This window comes from Aquila chrysaetos, chromosome 11, assembly GCF_900496995.4.
Source record: "Aquila chrysaetos chrysaetos chromosome 11, bAquChr1.4, whole genome shotgun sequence".
Taxonomy (NCBI): Eukaryota; Metazoa; Chordata; class Aves; order Accipitriformes; family Accipitridae; genus Aquila; species Aquila chrysaetos.
In genome coordinates, this window is record NC_044014.1 from 19521082 (window position 1) to 19534887 (window position 13806).

Genomic DNA, 13806 nt, shown 5'->3' on the forward strand with positions numbered 1-13806 from the left:
TTTAATACTTGAATCTTATAATGAAAAATCAGGATCATGACCATGGCAAGTATAAACAAACCCAAAACAACAACATGAATTTAAAATCCAATAAACTGAAATTAAACTAAAGAAGGTGCTACGCTGCTGTTGCTTCCAAATGATTAATTGCAGACTGTAGATTTTACTGCCATTAATAAGAAAATGGAAGCCAAGCTGATGAGAACAAATATGCCTGCTATTATTACTGCATTACAACATTCCGGATGGAGATAAACTCTATCCTCTGTTTATTATCACTTCACCTAAACTGAAATGAGAACTGCAAATTCATCAGTAAATGGACTGAAAAAATAAATGGACTGCTGCAATTGCAATATGCTTTCTGCTGAAACACTGTAATTTCTTTCATCAATTACCTAAAGAACTAAGAGTACCTCTAAACAAGCTGGTAAATCCTAATTATATGACACTCTTTAAGGAATCTTGAAATTCCTTTAACAAATGTCACCTAACAAGCAAAGCCCGCATTTATCTTTGCCTTAGTATGCTCAGAAGACTTAACTACAAATCAGCTGAAGCTGACAGTGCACACACACGAAACCTCCATGTAGGTGTTTCTTCCGACTGCTTTAAAACACTAACTTACATTAACTTCGTAGCTTTGGTTGAAATTGCAATGAACTTTCCCCTTTAAGTCCGACGGACAGACTTCAGAGCGCTCTGGCTGGCTCTTGGCGCTCTCCCCAGGCTAAACGGCTCCGGCAGTGCTGGATGCAGGGCACATTTCCCGTGATCTGGTAACACAAGCTCAGGAAGCCCACGAGTCCTGCCAGACAAGCCCGGGAAGTGGGGCGCAGTGCTGTCCTCTGCACATTGGGACTCCAAAGCAGCCGGGAGCACTGATGCTATGAGAGCACCGTTCAGCCCTCAGGATACGAGTTAACTTTTGCTTAACCACAAGTTGTGAGGTATTTAGTGCTGGCATACAGATGCAAGAACTGGTAATCACAGAACTCTTCTTGTATCACAGATCTTTTATAATTTGTTAAAACTACTAGACTTAATTGATTTTTGCACATGCATTCCCTAAGACTTCCACAGGGTAAGAAGTCAAGTACAGAGCAGCAAATGTAATGTTCTCTACCTACAACCTTTCTTCACTTTTCTATGTACTTTTTGTAACTAAAACAACTCCTAAAACTAAACATTTTGCTACTACACTTACAGAATACAAAGAATTTCACCACCCAGAAAGAAGCCGTCATGCCAGCCCAACAGAGCATTTAAGAACACACTTAAATTAAAACACAACTCTGAATAACTGTTAAAATATATGTAGTTAAGATTTCTATAATCTCTCCTCAGTAGTATGATGGAGAATCTCCTCTAGGACTGAAAATAACAGAAGTTATCCTTGAAATTGAAAAGATATGAAGATTCTCGGCTCAAAGTTTTTCTTAAGATGTAGTGCCTGCGCATGTTCAGCTCAGGAGCAAACATCACAAGGTGGAATTCTTTAGCTGATCAGTAGCTTCTCAGCCATCCCAGCTTCCCTAACTATGTGAACTATCTTTCCTTCTGTCACCCACCTGAAATACAAAGATGCACAGGGAGCAACTGAAGGCATAGTTCAGTTCCTTTACTAATCAAAACCCAGCCACATACACACAATGATAGAATAGGGAAGAGGCAGAGACAGTAAAATATATACAAAAAACACCTCTCCAAGAATATCAGTCACCATTCTCTTTTCTTAAATTAATGCACTACCTGGATAAAGGTTGGAGCTTTCTGATTTCAACTAGCTATGCCAAGATTAAATAGATGTGGGATTTTTTTCATTTCTTTGCCTACATCTATTATATGCATTTTCAACCGTGTTGTTTGCTGTAGATATCACAGTTAATTTTTTTTTGTGCTTTACCTTAAAATGGTTTAAGTTTTGTAAGAGTATATAGATAAGAACACGATATTGCTCACCAAAAGGTGTCATGAATCTGATCCTGATTCTAAGCACAACTTCCAGCACCTTCAAAAGTAACAGAGTGTACCCTCATTTAAGGCACACAGACCTGGAGAGGAAGGGTGTTGTACAGTAACATGTAATAAATAAAAAGCCCTCTCACCTGTAGCTAGATAACAGGGTGCATGCTTGGTCCCCTGAGGTCAGGAAGTGTCACAAGTGGGTCTCAGAGTCACAGATGAAGAAGCAGCATCACTTTCCCAAAGTTTCACTTTTTGAACAGACATAATGGTCTGTAAAAACATGTACTAAGGAACAAATAGAAATCCTACAGGTGCCCAGACCTGAATTACTTGCAAGCAGCCACCAATGCCATTAAAGTGCACAGACAGAATTTGATTAGCTGGCCAAACAACATAATGTAATATTCTCCAAAAATGTTCTCACTTATCTTCAAACTCTAATTACTGTACCTTTACTTTTCTGATACTACCAGTAGTCCTGAAGATTGTCCAAAAAAAATGGCTCCGGCTAAATCACGAGCATGCCATGTCATTAAAATTGAAAAAAAACAACAGCCAATAACACTAATTAATACGAAATTCTGATACAGTGTTCAAGAGAAAGCTAGGATGAAGTGAGCTTTTCTTTCTGAAATAGGCCATCCTGGTATCATGCCATTCATTTATCTTGCTCTTGAGAAGTGAAAAATGAGCCAATCATAAAAAGGTCCTACTCTAAACACATGACAGGAAAATCAAACCAGAAGACAACGTGGCACAAAACCATGATGGAGAAGGCTCTTTAATTGATTGTAATACCTATTGTAATCACTGTAAAAAATGAAAATGTTTCAAACAGAAGACCACATGCAGACATAGTGGCTAAACTGCATTTAAAATTATTTATTTAAGCAACCCAGAATTTTTTAGAAAGAAGACAGTCTAGTGTATTGGGTTTGCATGGCAAGGTTTTGGTAGCGGGGCGATTACGGGGGTGGCTTCTGTGAAAAGCTGCTGGAAGCTTCTCCTACGTCCAACAGAGCCAACGTCACCTGGCTCTAAGATGGACCCGTTGCTGGCCAAGGGTGAACCCATCAGCAATGGTGGTAGCACCTCTGGGATAAATATGTGATATTTATGTTAAATTAATGTTTAAAGTTGCTGTGCAACAGAAACAGCAGCCAGAGAGAGGAGTGAGAACACGTAAAAGAAACAACCCTGCAGACCCCCATGTCAGTGAAGAAGGAGGGGGAGGAGGTGCTCCAGGCGCCGGAGCAGAGATTCCCCTGCAGCCCGTGGGGAAGACCATGGTGAGGCAGGCTGTCCCCCTGCAGCCCAGGGAGGTCCACGGTGGAGCAGATCTCCACCTGCAGCCCATGGAGGACCCATGCCGGAGCAGGTGGATGCCCAAAGGAAACTGTGACCCTGTGGGAAGCCCACGCTGCAGTAGGCTCCTGGCAGGACCTGCAGATCCATGGAGAGAGGATCCCACGCTGGAGCAGGTTTTCTGGCAGGACTTGTGTCCCTGCAGGGGACCCACACTGGAGCAGTGTGCTCCTAAAGGACTGTACCCTGTGGAAGGGACCCACGCTGGAGCAGTTTGTGAAGAACTGCAGCCCATGAGAAGGACCCACGTTGGAGAAGTTTGTGAAGGACTGTCTCCCATGGGAGGGACCCCACGCTGGAGCAGGGGAAGAGTGTGAGGAGTCCTGCCCCTGAGGAGGATGAAGTGACAGAGACAACATGTGATGAACTGACCGTAACCCCCATTCCCCGTCCCCCTGCTCTGCTTGGGGAGGGTAGGTAGATAATTTGGGAGTGAAGCTGCGCCTGGGAAGAAGGGAGGGATGTGGAGAAGGTGTTTTAAGTTTTGGTTTTATTTCTCATTACCCTACCCTGATTGGATTGATAATAAATTGAATTAATTTTCCTCTCGTCGAGTCTGTTTTGCCCGTGACGGTAACTGGTGAGTGATCTCTCCCTGTCCTTATCTTGATCCACGAGCCCTTTGTTATATTTCTCTCCCCTGTCCAGCTGAGGTGAGGGGTGATAGAGCGGCTTTGGTGGGCACCTGGTGTCCAGCCAGGGTCAACTCACCACATTTAGAAAAGAAAATATTGCCATGAATGCAAGTAGTTAACATTGTTGAAAATCATATCTTTCCCATTCATTAACAGAGGAGATGTCTTCTTCCTATTTATCAAAAAAAATCAGGACATTTTTGGGGCATGATTCTTCTATATTATGGAAGTAGAGAGCATCAAAGCAATCAAATGTAGAGAAATTAGGTCTGCGTGAAGTAAACCAAAGGACTAAATAGGATTAACCTATTAAATCCGATGGCAAATATAATTAAAGTCTGAAACAAGTCCTAGAATAAGCACTTGGATGACTTCAATGAGAATGAAAATAACCATATTCTGCCCAAGCTTCTCAAGGAAGCTGTGAAATATGCTACTGTCAACTGAGCTCTTCAACTGCAGCACCTGATATCTCATAATCCTGGTACCTGTATTGTGCTGAAGGTGGAGATGATACAGTACTTCTGTCATGAGAAAGCATACAGATTAGCAGTGGATGATGACAATACTGATGAGAACCACAAGGTTAAGAATCATCTGCTATCTCAGAAATTCCATTAGTTGAAGAACCTCATTTTAAAGAGTGTGGAGGAAAAAAGGCTGAGAAGCTAGTATGATTATGAAATTGTGAAGTCTAACACAGTTGTGAATAATGGCCATATGGAAATTCAGCTGAAAGTTGCTGAGGTAAGTAACATAAGGGTTTGGTTTACTGTAGACCTCTTCTGACTTGACTTCATAGAAACTGAGCTTAGGGATAACGCTTTTTTCAATGGAGAACTGCAAGTGAGATGGAGTTCCTCTTCTGCTAACTCCTATAATACAGGAAGGTGTTGGTATATTTGGGGTTTTTTGTAAGCCTCCTGTCTAGTAGAAACTGCAGCATATCTATGGAGTCAGTCTGTCTAACCTGACACCAGTTTTAAATGATTGATAAAGAATAAAAAAATTGAAAACATGGTACAAATGTAATTGGCATTGGTCAATATTCATTCTGGAACTGATAAGCCTAACCCCTAACCTTCTCTTATTTGGGAAATTTTTAGCAATGGAGACTCTAAGAGGATTAGCACAAAAATTCTTCAAAAGGATTACCAGTGGCTTCGTATCAATACCAGAATGGTTTCTTTTTTTCCGTAAGCAACTAGTACCAGCCTCCTTCAGAAAGCATTTCTCTGTGTTTTAAGAAAGCTATGTCTGAAATTCTTAGAAGAGAACTTAATTCCCTTCACTTGCTCTTCGGATCTCTGCTCCATTCATGTCAGAGAAGTTCTCAAAGTCTGTGATGAGATGACACTGATCTGACTGCTTTGAAAAGGACTCACTCATTTATCTTATAAATATATTTTAAACTTGGCTTTGCTAGGCTTTTTGTTTGTTTTCCAAACCAAAGACAAATAGGGCCTATCTGAGCCATGGCTTTCATTTACACCTAGAAGAAATTTGAAATTATTACTGTTCAGAAGAACTCTATGCCACAGGGCAGATAACTAACATACTTATTTAAAGTCAGATGACTGACTCCCCAAAACCTCCCAAATACTAAACACTGCTAAACATAAAGCCTGCTAAAATCCACAATAACATAACTTGAAGAAATATTTATAATAGAAACCAATCTTTGGAAAGGAACTAAATTCTTCAGACTGAATATATTCATATGCTCTCTTTATACCTTTTTTTGAGAGATGGCACCCTTGGAAGCCATGTGTGGTCCAAGAAAGGGACTAATGATTAGCGAAGGGCTTAATATCCAGTGTAAGAGAGGTCTCTGAGTAGAATATGTACAGACAAAACATCACAAGGAACCAAGAATCTTAAGCCAGTCCTATATGGGTGTATTCCCTACTCCAACAAACATACAGATCTGGATCAGGTCTTTGTGCAGCCAGCTCAAATCACGAGGTCATCTTATACCATGGAACACCCCTTAAAATTGTAAACCAATAGTGTAGTAATCTAAAACAACTTTTGCTTTTTCTCATGATGCTATGACGATTTGCCTGTCAAAACTAAATGTGATTTACCGATAACAATGTAAAAGTATAAAATACACATAAATTCTAGCACTCAAGAATAATGAACTGATACGTGATACTCCTAGTACGAGTAGGATCATCAACCAGTATTTTTAGATATGATAGGTATAATCATCCTCTGTTATTCTCAATGTAAAACACTGAACAAAAGCCTATCACTTTGAAGTTTCAGAGAACAGGATACAGGCTAAGTATTGGGTGAAAAGGGTAGGGAAAAAGGGAATCTTTAAACACAATTAAATTACAGATATATTTAATTCACCACCTATGGGGGAAAAAATAATAATAACGAAAAAAACAAACAAAACCACAAACCAAAAACCTTTAATGCTTCCGGTACAAATTAACAAAATGACGTGGTTTCACTTGCTTTACTGTAGGTCACAGTGTGGCAGCAAACAGGCACAAGAAAACAGCTTAACCAAAATGTACACAGTTTGCAGAATTTTGAGGTATGTGCTACACATGACAGTGAAATGAGGACCTGAATTTCATGGTTGTACTACGACACTTCAGATGAGCCACAATAAAAGTTAAATGCACATAAGATGATTTACTACAGCTGATAAAAGTACTTGTGTGACATATGCTAATTGGCTGGCAACCATAACTTACTACACAATGCTACATTTTCCAATACAGAGGTATCTGGTTCATGCATTCTTTCAGATCTCTGTAATCAGCTGAAAAATACAGATACAAGTGTCAGGACTGTGCTGTATGTCATCTTACGCAAACAAAAAAAAGTACATATCTTATGCATATCTACACACTTATTGTTCAATGAGAAGACTTCCTAGGTTATTTTTAAAATGCTAATTAACAAGGTACCTAAATAAAACTTCATATTGCATTTTTTAAACAAAATATTTTACAAGAGAAAGTTTAATTAGTTAATTGCGGGACAAATTCTTTGTCAGAACTCATCCTTTGAAGTCTTCCAAGGATCTCCTCTCTCAAAGTTAATCACACTTTGATCCAGTAAGCAAAGGAGGGGCACAGGATACACACAGCTAGTGGAACATCAAGCCCATCTCACAGAGATGTAACAAGTCATTTGGTATGTTTAATGAAGTATTTAATTAGTATCTATTAATTAGTATTTAATTAGCTATCTTAAACCTGCCTTAGAAGCACTTACTTTTAGGGAAACTGTCTGCATAAAAACAGGACAGAAAACTTTAATATACTTAACCATCCTTCTCAGAAACTATACATGTGAGACTACTCCACTGTTAATTACAACTACCAGACACAGTCAGACTGGATTCCCTACTGTTAAAAAGTAGCGATAATTTAAGTATGTGGTGATCAGGAAAGACTTTCTGGGTTGAAATCTTCTATTGGAAAATGAGACAGATCTGCTAACCTTTAAGACCTGCTATATGCCATTGTCTGCAGCTTTGGCAGGAAAAGGAGTATGAAAGTAGCTCAGCTTGCTTGTCTGCGGGTGGGAAATTTTGCTGCAGTAAAGTTCTTTTGGGATGTCCTGGTGAGAGCGCAAGATTTTAGCAAAATCTGAAAAACACTCTGGTTGCAAGATCATTGGTTTGATATTGAAAACTACATCACTGGTCATTTTCCTGCATGGAAGGACTTTTCTGAAAGTTTCTAGACTGCATTGGCTGACAATTTCTTAAGGCAAATACTAGAGAGACCAGCTAGGAGTAATGTACCACTTGATCTGCTGTTCATAAACGGGGAAAAACTGGCGATGAAGACAGCCGCAGATGGCAGCTTGCCTTGCAGTGACCACAGGATGATGGAGTTCAGGATCTCGAGGAAGGATACAAAGTTAAACAGCAGAGATAGGATTGTGAACTTCAGGAGATGGGACTTCAGCTTGTTTAAGCAACTGCTAGTCAGATTTCCCAAGGAGGCTATCATTAGAAAGAAAGGTACTTAGGAGAGCTGGCTGGTTTTCTTTAAAGAAAATTTATTTAGACCTCAAGAGCTAACCAGCCCATTGCACAGGGAATTTTGTCAGAAGAACTGCTTAGTGCACAAGCTTCCTAATTAATATGCAAAAATGGAGCATATTAGAAGTGGAAACAAGGATGGGAAACAAAAGTATATAAAATCATTGCTTTGGCACTTAGGGACAAAATTAGGAAGGCTAAAGCCCAGCCACAGCTAAAACCGATGAGGGACATAAGGGGATTCTGCAAGTATGCTAGTAGCTGAAGGAAGTTCAGACAAAATGTGGGTCTGTTAATGAATGAGGGAAACAATTCAGGAATAGATTATATAGAAAAGTTTGAAGTCCTCACTATCTTTTTTGCCTTGGTCTTCACAAGCAAGAGCCTGATCCCAGATCTCCATGCGTGTCGGCATGATTTGGGAAGGAGAGTTCTTAAACATCCTTGACAGCTGTGTAACAGACTAGGAAAAAAGGTCTCAGTCCATAGGACAAAACCATTCTGTCGCAAGTAGCAAAAAAGAAACGAAGTACTGAATTTGCAGAATAATTAATTATTTTGCAGTAATATAAGCATTTCCTTCCCAACAGAGGTAGGAAAGTTTGTACTGCTGATGCCCAACTTGCACTTATTCTTCCCAGTAAATGGTGGAGTTGTCTGTCCAACATTTCCAAAAACCCCATCAGAAACATCTCTTTACTAAAAAAGCACACATTTCTTGGAGCAGAACTTTACTACTCAACATTTTTCAGCAACACAGAAGATGTGAATTAACCGCTAACTCATTTGGTTACTACTGATCACATTAGTTCCTCTACAATCACTGGAGAACATCTAGGTCAATACATGCTTTTCATCTTGTCCAGAGTAATACACTGTACTCCCAGTATCTAATGAATGTATGCTGCTTCTTAAACCATTAATACCTGCAGATTTTGATCATCTGTGCATGAATTACAGCAATTAGTAGTACAAGACAAATACCAAAGGACAGTTAAAATCATTGTATTTTGTGGTAGCTATTTGGATATGACTGAAGAACCATACCTGTACTTAAAAAAAAAAAAAAATTCTAAATGCCAAAGTGTAAAATAATTTATCAGAGTATCTTCCTGAATTCTGCCACATACAGATCACCTTTTCCTCTACAGATATAAGACTTCCATATCACCACTTGAAGCTTTTCATTTTCCTTTCCATCACTGTAAACTTCATATTTTGGCAACTAAACTTTGCTTTAAAGAAACACCACCTTCTTTCCTGCAGTGCTACTTAATGACCCAAACATGTGGTAGCTTTTCTGGGAGGAGACCTGTGCAACTAGATGGCAGCTCAGTAAAATTCATGTGTGCTAATCTGGGGCCTAGGCAGTAACAGAGCTGTCTCAGTGAAGAGCTCACAATCTACAAGTGAACAAAAAAACCCAGATGTTGCTGAGAAAAAAATGCTCCTTGTGCCATTATTGTTTTGTAATGGGAATGAAAGTAAATAAACAAATAAATTATCCAAACAGAAATGTATCATAAGAAAACCAATTTTTTTTCTAAGTCTGAGCTAATTTCTGATGCAAGTTCTTTCCCCTCACCCCAACCTTTTAAAAGTTAGTACTGTTCATCAAACTTCAAGCATAAAAAAATTAACTAATGCTGGAACTTTTCCATTTTCTTTAAAGGAAAGATAATTTAATAATAGCTAATATACCTCTCTCCCTCCTGTTTTATTTCAAGTTCTTATAAGGACACTTTGCTTAACTTCTCTTGTCCTCAACTTAAATTCCTTTACTAAGTAACCCAAAAGAGAAGAATAATACTACAAAACACTTTATAATCCTTAGCTGGTATTAGACTTGGAAAAAGTCAGTTCAACATTATTTATTCCCAAAAACTAAACTAAAAATAATATTACTATAATGGTAAACAATATTATCTTTGTACTATGAACAACATATAGGAATGATATGTTTTAATTCTCTATGTGCTTGATATACTAGGGACGTAACACCATAACATAAAAAATAACAGCGAAGGCAGTAACAACTGCAAGAACAACACTGTGCAGAAATGACAGGCCATGCTAAGCCAAGGCTTTTAACTGATATTTATTAAAGGTTTAAAAATAGGAAATCTACCAGAAAACATATAGTTCCCCTTACTCTTCTTTTAGAAGAATTCAGATTTTATTTGGAAATATGCCAAGTTCTCAAGAAGGTCCAAGCAAACTATCTTCTATCCAGGAATAAATGTAAAAAAAAATCAAGCATGTGGAAGTAAGACGACTGAGTTTGATAGGACCGTTCATACGTTTAATATAATTCATACACACCAATGTTGTAGAAGTGTTAGGAGCATAAGCCAACCTGAATAATTTTTCCTGAGTCAGTTTCATTCAAAGAGATCTACTCCCGAAATAGATATTTTGCCAACTTTCAAGTATTTCTATGCATTGTGCCATGGAACACATTACAGAGAGACGCGAGCCGGTACTGACCACACCGGCGTATCCGTAATGCGCACTGCCAACAGATACATTGGCTTAACTTTCAAAAGCATAGTTATATTATCAAAATACCACACCAGACCTAAAGAACTTACTTGCCATCAGCCAGGCCACAGTGATACACGTTTGGTGCTAGAGCCAGCACAATCACCGCTAGCGCTTGGGGGAAAGCAAAGGGGTATCAAGGTGTTAAGCAGAGTCGACGTGCCCTCAAGATGACCCAGGTGGCAGGCCAGTGTCTAGGAAACCCCACCAGAAACCGCACAGCATTTCGTGCGACACTTCAGAAGTAAACGAAAACCGGCACAGAGATCATATCAAACACGTAACACTTCGAGGAAGCATCGCTTGTGAAGAAGGGAGTATTTTGCCAAGTACTACTTACAGGTATGGAGGCACTCGGTTACTGTAGTTGGCTTGATGAGATAGCCTTTACAGATGTAGCAGGTGATATGAGGATTGAAATCTTTCACCAAGTGCTTCCTCTGAGTAGCCATTCGTGGGGTGGGAAATGCTGGCAGAGTGCTCGGGGCCAGGGGAGCAAGTCCGAGAGGTGTCGATGCCCGCGGTTCACAAGAGCTGCGGCGCTGCTCTGTGCGGCGGGACTTCTCCAGGCATTTGCTCCTAATTCTGGAGGTCTCACGGGGACATGGCTCGTAACTCCTGCTCCTGCGCCAGGCGAGTCATTTTCCTACCTGTAACACACGTGGAAAGGGAGAGAGAGGAGCGTAAGCCTGGCAGCACAGTGCCGATGCCCCGGAGGACAAGTGTCGCCGCGAACTTGGCAGGGGCACCCGCCTTATTATTTACATAACAGCAGCTGCGCGCCCGGCGCTCGGCAGCCGAGGTCCGAGGCAGCGCCCCTGCCCCTGGCCCTGCCCCGCCAGGCTGCGGCCGCCCGCCCGCCGGACGAGTTGCCGGCCGCCGCCGTGACAGGTGCAGGGGCCGCTGCCCAGCCCCGGCGGGGTCCGCGGCCGCCCCGCTGCCCCGCCCGGCGCACCCCCCGCCGAGGGCGCGCCGCGGTCCGCAGGCCTCGGAGGGCCCCCGCGGGGAGGAGCCCTCCCCGCCGCCCCAGCCCCGCAGGAGCCCGCCGGCAGGAGAGGGCGGCGGCCGGGGCGGCTCGGCGGCGGCGGCGGCCGGGCTCTCCCCCCCACGCCCCCGCTCGCCCGCCTCCTGTCCCCCCCCCGCCCCGCACCTGCGGCGCCTCCCGCCTCGGCCCCCCGCCGTACCTGGCGCGGCGCGGCGCAGCCCAGCGGCCTCGGGCGGGCGGGCGGGCGGCCGCCCAGCGAAAGAGAAAGGGAAACGGCGTGCGCCTCCCACCGCCTTCGAGCCCTCCCTCCTTCCCCTCCCCGCCAGGCCGCCGCGGCCGGTCCCAGGGCGGGACGGGCGCGCAGGCGCTGCTCCCCGGCCGAGCCCTGCTGCGCCACGGCCCGCAGCGCCGCTCCGGGGCGGGAGCCGCCGGCAGCGCCCGAGCCGCCCTGCCAGCCCGGGCACCGGGGGCCACGGGGGCGAGGCGAGGCGGCGGGCAGGCGGGAGGGCGGCGGAGCGGAGGCGCCGCCGGCCACAGGTAAGCGCCGGAGCGGCCGCAGCGCGGCCCGCGGCCCCAGCCCGCTCCCGGCGGCACGTCGCTCGCCCCGCTTCGGCCCCTCCACCGTTTCTTAAAAATAACTTCAGCCTCTGCCCGTGGAAGGGTGAAACTTAAACCCATTTTTCCATCCCTCGAGAGCAAATACTAAACCACTGGGCTAAGTTAGGCCCAAATCCTGTAAACAGTTATACATGTGCTTCCCTCTAACCGGGACCTACTAGCCAGAGAACGATTAAGCACGAGTGAAAGCTGCCTCCGTGGTTCAACGCATCTGCTTTTTGCTCTCCTGTTCGCGGAAATGCACCATATTACCGGGAAATTCTCCATAAAACTAAAGCTGCTTTAACGGTATTTTTCAACGGCAGTATTTCTAGCAAATTTCTTCTACGCTCCCTGTAACAATAATCACAAAATTAGAAGGAGGCATTTCCTGTATTAGCTGCAATACCATCACATTACCTGTGACTGTGCTAGGTCTTTGCTTTTCCATTCTGCATTTGAAATAAATAATCATTTTGTGTTGGCCCTCCAAGGCAACATCCTTTCATCCTTGGGTATGTGCTGCAACAGCAGAAGGCTTTAATAGCGTATGCCTGCTCCTGCCGTCCATTCGTACTTCTGGAATATTTACCCTCCAGTACATCTCCATTTACATCAATTCAGTTGCCAGGCTGAGTCAGGTGCGTTAAAAACTGTTACAATTAAAGTTACAGTGCAGTGGTGAATGCATGATAAACCTGACATAGAGTAATTCAACAGAATGTGCATAATTTTTCCTGATAACATGTTCATCTTGCATGAGATTATTTCTCCGCAACGTGAACAAAAGTTTATAAAGCTAAAAATCTTTCGAAGCAGCATGTGGTATAGTTTAACAAAAAGTTGTGTTTTGATGGTTTTGGCCTTCTACTGTTAACCATTGTTTGCATTATTATACCATAAAGCACTCGCTGCCGAGTCAAAGGTTAGAGAATGCTAAACTCTAACAGAGGAAGTAGACAACATAGAATATATATACCTCATGGGAATATTTTAATTAGTAGCCACATTCTGTGAGTTTAGCAGAAGTTGACATTTTTCAGAATGAGCACGAGAGTGGCCCTGCTTGAATGTAGACTAAGCATGATACAGTGTTATCAAACTTATATACATGCATTTTAAACAAGCAACTGCTGATGCTCTCCTGGCTGTTTCAAAATGACTGCCTCTGGTAAGATTTGTTTTAAAAACAAACTGGATTCTAAGTGAGATTTCAAAGCATAGTTTATCAAGTGTCCCTCTTGGGGGGAAAAAAAAAAACCCAAAACATTTTCTAAACAAATTTATCGGCTAGGCTGTGTGTACACAATAATGGATACACAATGTTCTATTCAAGCACAGTAAAAACACAGAGTTACATAATTTATTATACTGTGTAGCCCATACAGTAAGAATTGCACAGCAGCTGTGATACTTCCAAACATACACAACTGGTATAGATTCCCACAAGCCATACTGAAGTCCCTCTTTTAAGGACTAGCAGTCTCATGCCAGGTAAGTGACAGTGCACGTGACAAATTCTTGCCTCATCTCTCCACAACGTAGGAGCTTTGTTGTGCTGGTACCAAGCTGTATTTATGAGATACTGAGTGCCCTTAACTGTCACTGAACACGACGAAAGTTGAGGCATTCAGCACCTTTCAAGACCACAACATACGGAACAAATGAGAAGCAGTGCAGAAGCAGCTCTCATTTCA

The 13806-nt window shown here is 42.5% G+C and overlaps 2 protein-coding genes across 8 annotated transcripts in view; one reads left to right on the forward strand and one right to left on the reverse strand.

Moving 5' to 3' along the window:
- The window catches only part of PCGF5 (polycomb group ring finger 5), a 67833-nt gene that overhangs the window by 18667 nt on the left and 35360 nt on the right, over positions 1–13806 (reverse strand). For 3 of the 7 annotated variants that reach the window (XM_030030775.2, XM_041127374.1, XM_030030774.2), the window contains one exon: positions 10868–11177. In XM_030030775.2, the coding sequence (XP_029886635.1) occupies positions 10868–10979 (112 nt within the window). In that variant the 5' untranslated portion in view covers positions 10980–11177. Of the gene's footprint in view, positions 1–10867; positions 11181–11292; positions 11313–11711; positions 11782–12288; positions 12308–13806 lie in introns of those variants that run through there. The other 4 variants (XM_041127373.1, XM_030030778.2, XM_030030776.2 and 1 more) reach the window with 4 other exon arrangements.
- Positions 11075–13029, forward strand: LOC115348287 (homeobox protein cut-like 1). The gene is made up of 2 exons (XM_030030780.2): positions 11075–11179; positions 11719–13029. The coding sequence occupies exons 1-2, from the start codon at positions 11132–11134 to the stop codon at positions 12142–12144; spliced, it is 474 nt and encodes a 157-aa protein (XP_029886640.1). The 5' UTR covers positions 11075–11131; the 3' UTR covers positions 12145–13029.